The sequence below is a fragment of the Mustelus asterias genome, chromosome 9 (assembly GCF_964213995.1).
Source record: "Mustelus asterias chromosome 9, sMusAst1.hap1.1, whole genome shotgun sequence".
NCBI classification, from domain to species: domain Eukaryota; kingdom Metazoa; phylum Chordata; class Chondrichthyes; order Carcharhiniformes; family Triakidae; genus Mustelus; species Mustelus asterias.
The window spans coordinates 139,317,222-139,335,090 of record NC_135809.1 but is presented as its reverse complement, the minus strand read 5'-3'; the positions used below and the strand labels follow the sequence as shown (position 1 = coordinate 139,335,090).

Genomic DNA, 17,869 nt, shown 5'->3' with positions numbered 1-17,869 from the left:
CCCTGTTAATAAAAGCTAACACACTACAGGCCTTCTTCACAGCTCTATCCACTTGAGTGGCAACCTTTAGAGATCTGTGGATATGGACCCCAAGATCTCTCTGTTCCTCCACAGTCTTATATGCTTATAGATGACCTTGTTGCATTCCTGACAACTGTCTACATTCTGACAGTAATTCATTATCATACAAAAGGTTCTTGGAAAGGCTAAACAGAAAATCTTGAAGCTGAAATTCCTGTATTAAAACTAGGAAGATTCTATGCATTGATGTCTTGCCCCACTTTGTACACCTCGAGTGGTGCAGGCCACAGACAAACTTACATCAATATTCTTGTTCATTTGCTTATATCTATAGAGAGCATTCTCACTTCTTAGAAATCATATAAATCATAGAAACCCTACAGTGCAGAAGGAGGCCATTCGGCCCATCGAGTCTGCACCGACCGCAATCCCACCCTACCCCCACATATTTACCCGCTTATCCCTCTAATCTACACATTTTAGGATTCTAAGGGGCAATTTTTAACCGGGCCAATCAACCTAACCCGCACATCTTTGGACTGTGGGAGGAAACCGGAGCACCCGGAGGAAACCCACGCAGACACGAGGAGAATGTGCAAACTCCACACAGACAGTGACCCGAGCCGGGAATCGAACCCGGGACCCTGGAGCTGTGAAGCAGCAGTGCTAACCACTGCGCTACCGTGCCGCCCATTCTTGTACTCATTTAAGATTTGTTTCCCTTTGCTGTGCAAAGAAATGTCCGTCTTCACCCTATTATAGAAAGGATATTATTAAACTAGAAAGAGTGCAGAAAAGATTTACTAGGATGCAACCGAGACTTAATTGTTTGAGTTATAAGGAGAGGCTGGGTAGACTGGGACTTTTTTCTCTGGAGTGTAGAAGGCTTAGGGGTGATCTTATAGAGGTCTCTAAAATAATGAGGGGCACAGCTCAGGTAGATAGTCAATATCTTTTCCCAAAGGTAGGGGAGTCTAAAACTAGAGGGCATAGGTTTAAGGTGAGAGGAGAGAGATACAAAAGTGTCCAAAGGGGCAAATGTTTCACACAGAGTGGTGAGTGTCTGGAACAAGCTGCCAGAGGTTGTAGTAGAGGTGGGTACAATTTTGTCTTTTAAAAAACATTTAGACAGTTACATGGGTACGATGGGTATAGAGGGATATGGGCCAAATGTGGGCAATTGGGACTAGCTTAGGGGTTTAAAAAAGGGGTGGCATGGACAAGTTGGGCTGAAGGGCCTGTTTCCATGCTGTAAACTCTACGACTCTTCACACTTTCTGATGCATTAAGTTTAGGATAAATCAATGAGTGTTACAAATGCAGAATTGTTTCTGGTATACTTTGTGGGTTGGGTTTTCTGGGCTTTTTGGCTTCATGTGTTCCCACTTTAGTTTAAATACCCTGAAGGTAGGGTATCTAAACGAGAGTAGTGGCCCATGAAGGCAAGTTCTGCTGTTACTGTAACTGAGCTTTTGAAGTTCGCAGTTTCCTACCTTAACTACTACAGCTACTATGTGAATAGGGACACATTGTTCTGTTATCACAAAGCATCTGAGGCCTTCCTGCATCGATTGGTGTCTCTGTATGTGGCATCCCATTACAAGGTGAGTCTCTGGCAACTCCCATGATGACAAGCTTTAATTGTTCTCTTTTTGGAAGAATTACATGTTTAAACGCAATACAGAAGCTGTTAACCTTTTGTAACTAATTTGGTTTGTCATTTGTTATTTATAATTGGTTTGAATTTTCATCACAAAGATCAACTTTTACATTTTTTTAAAAATCATACTCGAAAGTATAAGTATGATTCTTTACTTCAGTCAGAAGCGATGAGTATCCAGAATAAAAACATTCTAAACAATGTGTACATTTTAAAAGAGGCTGCCAGGAGTTGCACTATATTTAAGGCACCTTTTAATGATTTGCTGCATGTGAAGGTTATTTTTGCAAGATATTAAAAGTTATTTTAAATAAAAACTTCTTTAAACCTACGCAGAACAGCCCCAATGACCTTCAGTTACTTTCTGATGCTCCTGCTCACCACCTCTTCTGCCTGCTGCCCCCTGTACAACCCACTCAGAACTCGCTGCCGGAAGTACTGGCTGTCATTCAGGTAATGAGCAACATTCTGGTCACTGATAAACACATCCAATCAGATGCTGCAGCATATTGTTATTTAAGATTTACTTGCGTGGCTAAATCTGTATACCATTCTTTATTCCACTTCAGTGCTTTGCATACTATGTGATGTTAGCACCATTGTGTGAAAATCTTATATCTGTGTTTTTATTGGAGATAAGTTACTTAGGATTTAGGAGTAGAATAGGCCATTTGGCCCTTCGAGACTTCTCTGCAATTTGATCAGATCATGGCTGATCTGGCTGTGGTCTCAACCCCATTTTCCTGTCTACTTCCCATAACTTTTGACTCCTTTTACCTTTCAAAATCTATCTAACTCAGCCTTGAATAAATTCAATGCTCCAGGCCCACTGCTTTCTGAGGAGGAGAATTCCATAGACTAACAACTATCAGAGAAAATATTTCTTACCATCTCCATCTTAAAAAACAGACCATTTATTCTTATCCCCTACTTCTGATCTCCCCCACAAGAGGAAACATCCTGGTGTCTACCCGGCCACGTCCCCTCCGTCGATGTTTCAGTAAGGTCACCTTTATTCTACTAAACTTTAATGTGTGTGGGCCCAACCTGTTCAGTCTTCCTTCATAAGTTAATACTTTCAACGAATGAGACAAGTGAACCTTCTCTAAGCTGCTTCTAACACACTTATAGAACATAGAACATTACAGCGCAGTACAGGCCCTTCGGCCCTCTGTTGCGCCGACCAGTGCAACCAATCTTGCTGGTAATGGCTTCAGGGATGGCAGTTCAGGCAGTATGCTGCATCTCCTGTGGGATGTATGTGGTGAGGAAATCCAGTAGTGTTTCAGGAGATTTTAGTTGTAAGAAGTGCATTAGATTGCAGCTTCTGGAGGAGCGTGTAAAGGAGCTGGAGGGGGAGGTAGAGGAACTCCGCATAATTCGGGAGGCGGAGGTGGAAGTTGATAGGAGTTATAGAGAAATAGTAACTCCTAGAAATGAGGCTTGGGTCAATGCCAGGAGGAGGGGTAAGAAGCAATCGGGAAGACAATCCCCTGGGGCGGTTCCCCTCCATAATAGGTTTTCGGTGCTGGAGGCTACAGTTGAGGAGGAATCAACTGAGCATAGAGAGCAGATCTCTGGGGGTGAGCCGAGTGAGAAAGCTCAGGTGGTTAGGGGCTGTAAAAGACTGGGCCTTGTGATTGGGGACTCCACAATTAAGGGGACAGATAGGAGGGTCGGAACTAAAGGTAGGGACTCAGGGTTGGTGTGTTGCCTACCAGGGGCTGGGGTCCGGGATGTGTCTGACAGGGTATTCAGGACTCTTAGGGGGGAGGGAGATAAACCACAAGTTATTGTACATGTGGGGACACACGACATAGGGAGGATAGGGGAAGGGGATATTAGGCAGGGATTTATGGAGTTGGGGTGGAAACTAAAGGCCAAGACTGACAGAGTGGTTATCTCTGGACTCTTGCCTGTACCACGGGATAGTTTAGAGAGGAATAGGGAGAGGGAAGGTTTGAATTCATGGCTGAGGGGATGGTGCAGGAGGGAGGGGTTCAGGTACTTAAGCAATTGGGGCTCGTACTGGGGAAGGTGTGACCTCTATGAGAAGGATGGTCTACACCTTAATCAGAAGGGGACCAATATCCTGGGGGGTAAATTTGCTAAGGCCATGCAGGGAGGTTTAAACTGATTCGGGGGGGGGGAGGGATCCTGAGTAGTGGGGCTGAAAGTGAGGGATGCATAGATGGGGACTGCAATGCACGGCATTGCAGAGGTGGGGTGGAGCAGGGTTTGAAATGTGTATACTTCAATGCCAGGAGTATTCGCAATAAAGTGGGTGAACTTGCAGCGTGGATCAGTACCTGGGACTTCGATGTTGTGGCTATTTCAGAGACATGGATAGAGCAGGGGCAGGAATGGATGCTGCAGGTCCCGGGGTTCAAATGTTTTAGTCGAAGTAGGGAAGGAGGTAGAAGAGGGGGAGGGGTAGCATTATTGGTCAGAGATTGTATCACAGTGTCAGAGAGGAGGTTTGATGAGGACTTATCTGTTGAGGTAGTATGGGCGGAGATTAGAAATAGGAGAGGAGAGGTCACCCTGTTGGGAGTCTTTTATAGACCTCCTAAAAGTTCTAGAGAGGTTGAGGAAAGGATTGCGGAGTCAATCCTGCTTAGGAGTGAAAGTAATAGGGCAATTGTTATGGGGGATTTTAACTTGACTCATATTGACTGGAATTGTTATAGCTCTAGCTCGTTAGAGGGGTCAGTTTTTGTTCAAAGCGTGCAGGAAGGTTTTTTGACTCAGTATGTAGACAGGCCAACTAGAGGTGAGGCTATATTGGATCTGGTGCTGGGAAATGAGCCAGACCAGGTGCTAGACTTGGAAGTTGGTGTGCATTTTGGTGATAGTGACCACAATTCGGTTACGTTCACCTTAGTGATGGAAAGGGATAGGCATGAACCTCGGGCCAGTGGTTTTAGCTGGGGGAAGGGTAATTATGAGGCTATTAGGAGAGAATTAGGAAACATAGGTTGGACTAGGAGATTACAGGGACTGGGAACGTCCGACATGTGGAGTTTTTTCAAGGAGCAGCTACTGCGAGTCTGTGATAGGTATGTCCCTGTCAGGCAAGGAGGAATTGGTAGGGCTAGGGAACCGTGGTGCACCAAAAAAGTTTCTTTGTTGGTTAAAAAGAAAAAGGAGGCTTATGTTCGGATGAGACGTGAGCACTCGGGTAGTGCACTAGAAAGCTTTAGATTGGCTAAGAGGGAGTTGAAGAGCGAGCTTAGAAGGGCTAAAAGGGGACATGAGAAGACTTTGGCGGATAGGGTTAAAGAGAATCCTAAGGCGTTCTATAGGTATGTCAAGAACAGAAGGTTGGTTAGGGCAAGTTTAGGGCCAGTTATAGATGGCAGAGGGAAGTTATGTGTGGAACCGGAGGAGATTGGTGAAGCATTGAACCAATATTTCTCTTCGGTGTTCACGCAAGGGGACATGAATATAGCTGAGGAGGACACTGGGTTGCAAGGGAGTAGAATAGACAGTATTACAGTTGATAAGGAGGATGTGCAGGATATTCTGGAGGGTCTGAAAATAGATAAATCCCCTGGTCCGGATGGGATTTATCCAAGGATTCTCTGGGAGGCAAGAGAAGTGATTGCAGAGCCTCTGGCTCTGATCTTCAGGTCGTCGTTGGCCTCTGGTATAGTACCAGAAGATTGGAGGTTAGCGAATGTTGTCCCATTGTTTAAGAAGGGGAACAGAGACTTCCCCGGGAATTATAGACCGGTGAGTCTCACTTCTGTTGTCGGCAAGATGTTGGAAAAAATTATAAGGGATAGGATTTATAGTTATTTGGAGAGTAATGAATTGATAGGTGATAGTCAGCATGGTTTTGTGGCAGGTAGGTCGTGCCTTACTAACCTTATTGAGTTTTTTGAGAAAGTGACCAAGGAGGTGGATGGGGGCAAGGCAGTGGACGTGGTATATATGGATTTTAGTAAGGCGTTTGATAAGGTTCACCATGGTAGGCTTCTGCAGAAAATGCAGATGTATGGGATTGGGGGTGATCTAGGAAATTGGATCAGGAATTGGCTAGCGGATAGGAAACAGAGGGTGGTGGTTGATAGTAAATATTCATCATGGAGTGCGGTTACAAGTGGTGTACCTCAGGGATCTGTTTTGGGGCCACTGCTGTTTGTAATATTTATTAATGATCTGGATGAGGGTATAGTTGGGTGGATTAGCAAATTTGCTGATGACACCAAAGTCGGTGGTGTGGTAGACAGTGAGGAAGGGTGTCGTAGTTTGCAGGAAGACTTAGACAGGTTGCAAAGTTGGGCCGAGAGGTGGCGGATGGAGTTTAATGCGGAGAAGTGTGAGGTAATTCACTTTGGTAGGAATAACAGATGTGTTGAGTATAGGGCTAACGGGAGGACTTTGAATAGTGTGGAGGAGCAGAGGGATCTAGGTGTATGTGTGTATAGATCCCTGAAAGTTGGGAATCAAGTAGATAAGGTTGTTAAGAAGGCATATGGTGTCTTGGCGTTTATTGGTAGGGGGATTGAATTTAGGAGTCGTAGCGTTATGTTGCAACTGTACACAACTCTGGTGCGGCCGCACTTGGAGTACTGTGTGCAGTTCTGGTCCCCACATTACAGGAAGGATGTGGAGGCTTTGGAGAGGGTGCAGAGGAGGTTTACCAGGATGTTGCCTGGTATGGAGGGGAGATCCTATGAGGAGAGGCTGAGGGATTTGGGATTGTTTTCGCTGGAAAGGCGGCGGCTAAGAGGGGATCTTATTGAAACATATAAGATGATTAGAGGTTTAGATAGGGTGGATAGTGATAGCCTTTTTCCTCTGATGGAGAAATCCAGCACGAGGGGGCATGGCTTTAAATTGAGGGGGGGTAGTTATAGAACCGATGTCAGGGGTAGGTTCTTTACCCAGAGGGTGGTGAGGGATTGGAATGCCCTGCCAGCATCAGTAGTAAATGCGCCTAGTTTGGGGGCGTTTAAGAGATCCGTAGATAGGTTCATGGACGAAAAGAAATTGGTTTAGGTTGGAGGGTCACAGTTTTTTTTTTTAACTGGTCGGTGCAACATCGTGGGCCGAAGGGCCTGTTCTGCGCTGTAATGTTCTATGTTCTATGTTCTATAATCTAAAGCCCCTCTAATCTACACTATTCCAATATCATCCATATTTGTGCTGTAGCTTTTCTATGTTCTATGTTCTTTCTATGTTTATCCAATAACCATTTGAATGCTCTTAATGTTGACGAGTCCACTACTGCTGCAGGCAGGGCATTCCACTTGTATTCTTTTTCAAATTACCATGTGAATGTACTAAACGTTTGTACAGCAATATCTGTCTGCACTTTGACTCCAGTCACGGGGCGGCACGGTAGCACAGTGGTTAGCACTGCTGCTTCACAGCTCCAGGGACCTGGGTTCAAATCCCGGCTCGGGTCACTGTCTGTGTGGAGTTTGCACATTCTCCCTCTGTCTGCGTGGGTTTCCTCCGGGTGCTCCGGTTTCCTCCCACAGTCCAAAGATGTGTGGGCTAGGTTGATTGGCCATTCTAAATTGCCCCTTAGTGTCCCGGGATGCATAGGTTAGAGGGTAAATATGTAGGGAGATGTGGATAGGGCCTGGGTGGGATTGTGGTTGGTGCAGACTCGATGGGCCGAATGGCCTCTTTCTGCACTGTAGGATTCTATGATCTATGATTTCTTTTTGGTCAAAGAACAACATTGCCGAGGCAAGCACTATTTGTTCTGCAGCTCCACAGCACGTTTTTTCTGGATGTTGGAAGTTTGTAAATGAAATAACTTTGTTGCATTTCTTTCCATTTCTTAGTAGACATCACAGATAAATATTACCACAGCCATAGAGTAGAATCATAGAGTCCCTACAGTGCAGAAGGAGGCCATTTGGTCCATCGAATCTGCACCGAACATAATCCCACCCAGGCCCTATCCCTGTAACCCCATGTTTGGTTTGATTTGATTTATTATTGTCACATGTATTAGCATGCAGTGAAACGTATTATTTCTTGCGCGCTATACAGACAAAGCATACCGTTCATAGAGAAGGAAATGAGAGAGTGCAGAATGTAGTGTTACAGTCATAGCTAGGGTGTAGAGAAAGATCAACTTAATGCAAGGTAGGTCCATTCAAAAGTCTGACAGCAGCAGGGAAGAAGCTGTTCTTGAGTCGGTTGGTACATGACGTCAGACTTTTGTATCTTTTTCTCGACAGAAGAAGGTGGAAGAGAGAATGTCCGGGGTGCATGGGGCCCTTAATTATGCTGGCTGCTTTGCCGAAGCAGGAAGTGTAGACAGAATCAATGGATGGGAGGCTGGTTTGCCTGATGGATTGGGCTACATTCACGACCCTTTGTAGTTTATTTTAGTCTTGGGCAGAGCAGGAGCCATACCAAGCTGTGATACAACCAGAAAGAATGCTTTCTATGGCGCATCTGTAAAAGTTGGTGAGAATTGTAGCTGACATGACAAATTTCCTTAGTCATCTGAGAAAGTAGAGGCATTGGTGGGCTTTCTTAACTATAGTGTTGGCATGGGGGGACCAGGACAGGTTGTTGGTGATCTGGACACCTAAAAACCTGAAGCTCTTGACTCTTTCTACTTCGTCCCTGTTGATGTAGACGCGGGCATGTTCTCTGCGCTTCCTGAAGTTGATGACAATCTCCTTCGTTTTGTTGACATTGAGGGAGAGATTATGGTCACCGCACCAGTTCAACAGATTCTCCATCTCATTCCTGTACTCTGTCTTGTCATTGAGATCTGACCCACTACGGTGGTGTTGTCAGCAAATTTGAAAATCAAATTGGAGGGGAATTTGGCCACACAGTCATAGGTGTATAAGGAGTATAGTAGGGGGCTGAGAACACAACCTTGGAGGGCACCAGTGTTGAGGATGATCGTGGAGGTGATGTTGTTGTCTATCCTTGCTGATTGTGGTCTGTGAGTTAGGAAGTTCAGGATCCAGTCGCAGAGGGAGGAGCCGAGGTCCAGGCCATGGAGTTTGGAGATGAGTTTCATGGGAATAATGGTATTGAAAGCTGAGCTGTAGTCAATAAATAGGTGTCTTTGTTATCTAGGTGCTCCAGGGTTGAGTGCAAGGCCAAGGAGATGGCGTCTGCTGTAGAGCTTTTGCGGCGGTAGGCAAACTGTAGTGGATCCAGGCAGTCCGGGAGGCTGGAATTGATTCATGCCGTGACTAACCTTTCGAAGCACTTCATAATGATGGATGTCAGAGCCACCGGCCGATAGTCATTAAGGCACGCTGCTTGGTTTTTCTTAGGTACTGGGATGATGGTCGTCTTCTTGAAGCAGGTAGGGACCTCAGATTGTTATAAAGAGAGGTTGAAGATGTCTGTGAATACCTCCGCCAGCTGATCTGCGCAGGATCTGAGTGCTTGTCCGGGTAACCCATCCGGGCCAGTTGCTTTCTGTGGGTTTGACCTTCGAGAAAGCTGCTTTGACATCTGCATGGTGACCCCAGATACAGGTTCATCCAGCACTTCCAGGGTGGAGGGCATGCTGTCGCTGACCTCTTACTCAAAACAGGTATAGAATGCATTGAGCTCGTCAGGGAGGGGTGCGTTGGAGCAGGCGATTTTACATGCCTGCATCTTGTAGCCTGTTACGTCTTGCAGACCTTGCCATAGTCGGCGGGGGTTGGTGTGGCTCGCCTGGGACTCTAGCTTGGTCCGGATTGTCATTTGGTATCTTTGATGGATCTCCTTAGATCATATCTGGCTTTCTTGTGTAGGTCAGTGTCGCCTGACTTGAACGCCTCAGACCTAGACTTCAGCAAGCAGTGGATATCCCTGTTCATCCATGGTTTCCAGTTGGGAAACATGTGGATTTGCTTCTTTGACAGTCTTCTGCACACTTACTAATAAAGTCAGTTACTGTAGTGGCGTACTCGTTCAGGCTGGTCGCAGAGTTTTTAAATACTGACCAGTCCACTGACTCCAAGCAGTCCCGTTGGAGATGTATTTACCCTGCTAATCCCCCTGACGCACACATCTTTGGACTGTGGGAGGAAACTGGAGTACCCGGAGGAAACCCATGCAGACATGGGGAGAATGTGTAAAATCCACACAGTCACCCGAGGCCAGAATTGAACTCGAGTCCCTGGCGATGAGCAGCAGTGCCAGTCACACTGAGGGAAACCATAAACAATAAAAAGTGAAATTTTCTAATCCTAATACTTTGGTCAAATGTCAACTTCACAAGATTATCTGTGATCAGACGGTTTACCACCTTCAGAATTGTTGAGGCAAACTCTCTCATCAGGCCTCGCACTGAGTTCAGTGGAGAGGGGAAGAGAATACTTTTCTGAGTTGCTGATGTTGCCTAGTGGGAAAATTTGAAGAAATGTGGCTACTTCAAGTTGTATATGCAAGGAAATAAATTAATATGAATTAATATACAAAGATACAAAGAACAATACAGCACAGGAACAGGCCCTTCGGCCCTCCAAGCCCGTGCCGCTCCCTGGTCCAAACTAGACCATTCTTTTGTATCCCTCCATTCCCACTCCGTTCATGTGGCTGTCTAGATAAGTCTTAAACGTTCCCAGTGTGTCCGCCTCCACCACCTTGCCCGGCAGCGCATTCCAGGCCCCCACCACCCTCTGTGTAAAATACGTCCTTCTGATATCCATGTTAAACCTTCCCCCCCCCCCCCCCCCCCCCCCCCCACCTTGAACCTATGACCCCTCGTGAACGTCACCACCGACCTGGGAAAAAGCTTCACCCTATCTATGCCTTTCATAATTTTATACACCTCTATTTGTTCACCCCGCATCCTCCGTCTTTCCAGTGAGAACAACCCCAGTTTACCCAATCTCTCCTCATAACTAAGCCCTTCCATACCAGGCAGCATCCTGGTAAACCTCCTCTGCACTCTCTCGAAAGCCTCCACGTGCTTCTGGTATATATATGGCTAATAGAAATGGAACCCTTTTCTAAAAATGAATTTGGATGTGAGGGTGGAAAGATATTATCCTTTTTGACCTGCAGATACAGTTGGCAATCTGACTCTGGTGTTTTACAATTTCAGTTGACGGGAAGGTCTCGAAATGGAACCCTGGCTCAAAAGACCACGGGCAGGATTTTATGGCCTTGCTTGTCCCGAAACCGTAAAATCCTGCCCGAAGTCAAAGGACCTTGCCATGCTTTGCCCCTCTCCCGCTCCAATTCCCGTGTTGGGCGAGCTGGGAAAATTCCGGCCCATAACGTTCACTATTTTTTAGAAAGCGTTGAGGAACAAAGTCACAGGACTCCCAATTTGTTTTTTCTTGTTGTTAAAATCTTTCATTGAACGGGAAATGTTTACAATACTCCTTTACTCCCACGTCACTAATGTACACAGATTTCAAGGATAACATAGGTTACACAATATATCTGATGCTATAATGTTCTCAGTAAACACAGTTCCTGTAACCTAACAGGCAACGTCTGACCATGTGACCTCCTGTGACAGATGTCCCTCAATTGCTCTTCTGTGGATTTCTCCTCAAATTTCCCCCAGATAATTATCTCACGAGTTGTATCCAAACTCCACTCTCAAAAAGATGTGCTTTAAAATCTTCTTGCAAACAATGCTTTTCCTCTGCTGTTTTGATCAAGGATCCACCACCTGTGTTTCCAACTCTCCTTTCCAGCAAGACTTTCAACTGTTTTACCAAGGACCCACCTCCAGGTTTTCCGACTCTCCTTTTAGAATTTCTTTGTCATGAATAGCCACATTTATCCAAATTTCCACACCAAATTCTCAGGTACTCTGTCCCCCCAAAAATTGTATTGTTGCAAGGATTAGAAATAAGAACACAAAACCTGATGATTGCTTCAGATTTGTGGCCTTCTCTAGCCAACATCATCAGCTCTGCTCGTCCCAAGTTGACTTTAACTTCAACAAACAGTATCCTGTTCCAGTTCCAGCCTCTCTTTGTTTCTTTTTACTTCAATTTTCCTGGAAACGTCTCTTGTTTTTAGATCTTTACTATCCTTTAGCTTTGCTGAATTTGCTCTCTTGTCTATTGTTCCATGATATAGTTTTCCTTCCAGCAGAGATGAGAGGTTTTCACTCTCAAGCTTCCTAACTCCAACTGCTTTTTGAGATCAGTTAAACACACTCAGAAAGATGTTCTTGAACGTGGCCTCTGCTTGCTGAGCCACAGCTCATTCTTTCTCCAACCTGCATTTACTTTTTCTGACATAAGCTCTCTCAATGGAGACACTGTTTGAACTGAAACCAGCCCCCCACTCCTCCCCATACATGCAAAAACCTTTGTCTAACATGACTCTAAGTAGAGTCTTGCCCTTTCCTGCACAAAAACACTCAATTAAACCCACATAAATCTATACCTTATTTTTAACATCTATCAATACAAATATAGATCACTTAAAACTGCCTCCTTCCCTGACATGCTAATCTGACATGCCTGTATTCATCGGTCAGCTAAAACTTGAACATACTAATAGTGTTTTCCCAAAGGGCGCTGTATCTCTTGTATGGTTTCCAGTTAACTGCTGTGGTATGCTGAAGTTCAATGAATATTGGTGTTATGGAAGATGCTACAAACTTTACCTTTGTTAAGGATTTTTCCAATAAACTGACACTGGAAATATTAGTCATTTTTTCCCCTTTGTCCTTGTCAGGTGGCCCTTGAGGGAGAGATCTCTCGTCAGTCTGTAATGAACAGCCTGTCCCGTGGGAAGAAAGCATTTGGAGATCTCATTCCCTGGACTGTGTCAGAGCAGGTAGGCTGGAGGACACGATGTATCTGTCATGCTTGACTATTCCATTTGACAGGCTGAGGGTGACTTGATGTGAACCTTCCACATACTTTGATGTCATGGATAACTATTGGTAGGGACATCAGAATATTAAGAGCTTAAGGAATATAAGAAGGGCAGAAATACTGGATACAATACACTCAGCCCTCTCATCTAATTAATTGACAGTTTTTCACATATGTCTTAGCACAGTTCTTTGTGGAATTCCACTAACTATAGCCCAACTATGCCTCCGTCAAGCTAATTCTATTATTCTGCATTCATAAACAGACACTTTTCACTAGGGACTAGATATAGTAATTGGGACCCTTCCCTTTTTCCCCTCCCTTCCCTTTTCCCCTCCCTTCCCCTTTCCCCTCCCTTCCCCTTTTCCCCTCCCCCTTTTCCCCTCCCCCTTTTCCCCTCCCTTCCCCTTTTCCCCTCCCTTCCCCTTTTCCCCTCCCTTCCCCTTTTCCCCTCCCTTCCCCTTTTCCCCTCCCTTCCCCTTTTCCCCTCCCTTCCCCTTTTCCCCTCCCTTCCCCTTTTCCCCTCCCTTCCCCTTTTCCCCTCCCTTCCCCTTTTCCCCTCCCTTCCCCTTTTCCCCTCCCTTCCCCTTTTCCCCTCCCTTCCCCTTTTCCCCTCCCTTCCCCTTTTCCCCTCCCTTCCCCTTTCCCCTCCCTTCCCCTTTTCCCCTCCCTTCCCCTTTTCCCCTCCCTTCCCCTTTTCCCCTCCCTTCCCCTTTTCCCCTCCCTTCCCCTTTTCCCCTCCCTTCCCCTTTTCCCCTCCCTTCCCCTTTTCCCCTCCCTTCCCCTTTTCCCCTCCCTTTGCAGTTACTTCACCCCCTCACCTACCTTCACCTTACCTTTCTTGGCTGAAATCAGACACATCATTACAGACTCGGAATTAAACCTGGACCTTGTCTGTTCAGTAGCACAGTATGATCACTGGGGAACTTGCTTTGACGTCAACTAGATATTGTGCTGTACAAGATGGAGGAAATTTTAACTGCATTTAACTAAATCATCTCACTGCAACTTCCAAGCCAATAAAAGTAAGGGATGAATCTTCAGATTATTAAATTAAATTAACATTTAAGAAAAACTTGGACGGGTTCATGGATGACAGGGGTGTGGAGGGATATGGTCCAAGTGCAGGTCAGTGGGACTAGGCATAAAATGGTTCGGCACAGACCAGAAGGGCCAAAAGGCCTGTTTCTGAGCTGTAATTTTCTATGGTTCTAAGTGTTGTTAACTAAACAATATTTATTTTATTATAGTTTCAGGATGCTGACTTTGGAAGCTTGTCTGGAGGACGCATTGTCCGAATTGCTGTGCACCCAGATTACCATGGGGTAAAAGATCTTTTTCTTTAAAAGAAGAATATTAAAATGTCTCCAAAACACCATGCCTACATGTCATAGTGTACGCTTGTCTGTGTAGTTTATATCATGTAATTTATTGCTATTATAAATAAATACGTGTTTGTACCTTCATTGCACACCGTAGGTTGATATATTCATATTCTTGTAGATCCCCAGGATAGTGTTTTGCTTCTGTGTCCATTAAAAAGAGCAGAGATTGGCCTATTTTTCAATAGTAACAATGACCAAATTGTGGAATGTTAAATTTTTATGTTATGATTTTTAAAAATTCACTCTTTTACATTGTAATTTTTATGGTATTTGAACTTCCACCGTAATGCCATGTGTATGTCCCAATCATTTGTTTCACTGTAAAAATTAAAAGTGAAAGTGATTCAGTGATTTTTCATTCTGGTTTGCTGTCTGTGAGGATGCTACAATGTGATTGGCTGCTTACCCTATGTGATGACATCAGTGTTGCTGGATGCTTGGGAATCCCCTTGACGACACCAGAAACAAGCATTCATTGGGGAAATTCACAACCCAGAGATCGCTAGATCTTTGTGGCTAAAGAACAAAGAACAGTACAGCACAGGAAACAGGCCCTTCGGCCCTCCAAGCCTGTGCCGCTCATTGGTCCAACTAGACCATTTGTTTGTATCCCTCCATTCCCAGATTGCTCATGTGACTATCCAGGTAAGTCTTAAACAATGCCAGTGTGTCTGCCTCCACCACCCTACTTGGCAGCGCATTCCAGGCCCCCACCACCCTCTGTGTAAAAAACGTCCCTCTGATATCTGAGTTATACCTCGCCCCTCTCATCTTGAGTTCACTGGTTCAGCAGTGAATCTAACTTGGTTCACTGCTGAACTCAAAGGCCATTTTTAACTGCTTTCCTCCTGTCAGTAAAGGCTATATTTATACTTATCCCACAGTCGACAATACGTATGAACCACTCTCAATCATAATATATAAACAGTAAGTGTTGGAAAAGTATCTCAGTATCTATGGAGAGCGAAACAGTTTTAAGTCCAATGTAACTCCTTTGCAGAATGGAGTTTTTCCAGCACTTTGTTTTTATTTCAGATCTCCAGCATCCACAGTATTTTGCTTTTATTTTACTGATGTTTAATTATGTTGCTGATGATATAATTAACCCCATACATCTATAAGAGCACATCCTCCACATGAACCAGTGAGAGGAAATTTATATTTATATTAGAGAATTATGCTTCCAAGAATTGTGTTGCGTCTATGCAAGCTTAATTAAATTAAAGCTTCCAGCAGCCTTGAAAAGGGAGAGCTGAAAAGTCAATTAAAATCAGTGTGAGAGGAAAGGATGCAGGCAGATCATTCCCTTGAGGGTTTAAAGCTTCTAAGTGCTAATTCCAAAATTTCATGCATCAAAATGTAAGTATTGTTTGCAATAATCCATTAAAGTCTTTGTCGTTTCTTTCTCTTTGTTCCTTTGGCTAGATGGGATATGGGAGCCGAGCTGTAGACTTGCTGCAGATGTACTATGAAGGGAAATTTCCATGTCTTGAGGAGCAAGAGAGCCATAAATCCACTGAGATAACCACTGTCAGCAGTGAGGTATGCAGCATTGTTAAAGCCAGCTGTCTGATGAAATGTCAATGAGCTCTCCCAATAGATTTGTTTAGGATAGTGTGTGGCATTTTAGCTTCAGTAATCTCACCAAAGTGGTTTGTAATCCACAGGCGTGTGCGGTAGCCTGTTCTGCCGTGAATTGTTGCAAACGTATTTAATTTATTGTCTGGATCAGAAAGATGTGCTCCCAGGGGTTTTTATGCCATTAATGCTGGTGTTTTTTTTAATGTAAGAGTTTAAATGTATCTGTATCCCCGCCCATAGGGAAGAACTTTCCAAACTTGCGGTTTTCTTTTGAATGTGTCAATTCTTTCAAGCTGGGCAAAAAGAAATAGCTCTCCCACCTTGCATGGTTTAATTTAGCCTATTCATAGAAATCATAGAAACCCTACAGTACAGAAAGAGGCCATTTGGCCCATCGAATCTGCACCGACCACAATCCCACCCAGGCCCTACCCCCATATCCCTACATATTTACCCACTAATCCCTCCAACCTACTCATCTCAGGACGCTAAGGGCAATTTTTAGCATGGCCAGTCAACCTAACCCGCACATCTTTGGACTGTGGGAGGAAACCGGAGCACCCGGAGGAAACCCACGCAGACACGAGGAGAATGTGCAAACTCCACACAGACAGTGACCCAAGCCAGGAATCGACCCTTGGTCCCTGGAGCTGTGAAGCAGCAGTGCTAACCACTGTGCTACCGTGCCACCCTGAAAATAAATATTTCATATTTATTTCACTGAATATTAATGCGGAGTAATCCAGTTTAGCCAGGATTGGTGCAAGAATATTTGACATCCTAAACAAACCTGGTGTCTACCGCCCACCCCACCCACAATTTCACAATCTGTTGAAGTTATTGTTTACATGCTTCTTATTGCTTTAACAAACAGAGACACACAAAGTTTCTTCAGTAAAAACAGAACATGCTGTGCAATTAAATACTATAATATTCTCCAGAATGATTTTATGAAGCGAATTCACATAATAAAGGGAATAATTTACCAGCAAAGCAATGGACAGGACACAGGGAATATTGATGAAAAAACTGTTAAACTTCATTTGAATTTCAATTTGAAATATGTTCATTTATGTGTTTATAGAATCAGATTTTTAGCCACTTTTATATTGTGCAAACACTCTCAGCTGGCAGTATTAACAAACTGTAAAAATGGTTAAATGAAACTTATGTGAATATTGCCTTTGGTCTCACTTGTAAACCAAATATCTTACTAATATTATCAAAACAGAGCAGAAGCTAAAATCTAAATATTAATGATAGTAATGGCAAAATTTCCTGAACTGAGTTCAAAGTGAAAAATCAAATGGCAGCATAATGTAGGTGCTCAGTGGTTGGTCCATTGGAGAGTTGCCTCAACATTAATAAGCAGGTCCACCCCAAGAACAAGTACCTGGTGGCCCTCACCTGGATGAGTACTTCCTGTGGGTGCCGATTACAAGAGTGAGCAGGCAAACCGGAGAAACACAACAAGGATAAGGATCCTGAGGAGTGGAGGAAAGGAGTCGAGAGTGGGACAACAAAGTTCTTGCTTCTGCCACCACCATTGTCAGCCTGGCACGGGGAGAAGAGAAGCTGAAAGTCCCCAAGGACTGGCCAGAGTTGTCAATGAACACCGGAGAGAAAGAGATGCTTTTCCAAGCACACATACTGACTGTCTCCCTCACATTTGCTCGTACAATCACGGGTTCCCTCTCTGCTGCTTCAGATACAGAATATTTGATTGGGGGAGCAGCAGTTATGGCCCACTCCAATAGGTTAAATTTGCTTGCTGACTTATTGTGATTGGAAGCCGGCCGAAAGCTGGTTTCTGCATCAGTAAAATGTCCTGATGGTAGGACTGCATTGGAGAGCTGATCAGACCAAGATCCCCATCATCTTACCAGCTTCTCCCTTCACTGTGATCCTGTCTCCTGGGATCCAATTACATTCTCCCTGTTCACTGATCATCTGAGTATTTCCAATATTTTCTGCCCTGTTTTTCAACATTTCAGTATTTTGCTTTTGTATGGAATTCCTTGTTCCCTTGCAAATAAAAACCTCATGGGAAAAGTGGTTCAAATCTTGCTCCTTTGAAGGTGTTAGTATATTAAAGGAAGAAACTTATATTATTGCTAAAGGAATAGCAATCTGAGAATTGGGAGGGTTTTCAAATTCAGCAAAGGATAATGTCTTAGGCCCAGCCATCTTCAGCTGTTTCATCAATGACCTTCCTTCAATCGTAAGGTCAGAAGTGGGGATGTTCGCTGATGATTGCACAATGTTCAGCACCATTCACAACTCCTCAGATACTGAAGCAGTCCATGTCAAAACGCAGCAAGATCTGGCCAATATCCAGGCTTGGGCTGGCGAGTGACAAATAACATTTGTGTCACACAGGTACCAGCAATGACCATCTCCAACAAGAGAATCTAACCAACGCCCCTTTGGTATTCAAT

The 17,869-nt window shown here is 44.4% G+C and overlaps 1 protein-coding gene across 1 annotated transcript in view; it reads left to right on the top strand.

Moving 5' to 3' along the window:
* Positions 1-17,869, top strand: part of nat10 (N-acetyltransferase 10) — a 209,339-nt gene that overhangs the window by 146,030 nt on the left and 45,440 nt on the right. The window contains exons 15-19 of the mRNA XM_078221061.1: positions 1,529-1,625; positions 2,018-2,134; positions 12,323-12,424; positions 13,716-13,790; positions 15,276-15,392. Of these exons, the coding sequence (XP_078077187.1) occupies positions 1,529-1,625; positions 2,018-2,134; positions 12,323-12,424; positions 13,716-13,790; positions 15,276-15,392 (508 nt within the window). The remainder of the gene's footprint in view (positions 1-1,528; positions 1,626-2,017; positions 2,135-12,322; positions 12,425-13,715; positions 13,791-15,275; positions 15,393-17,869) is intronic.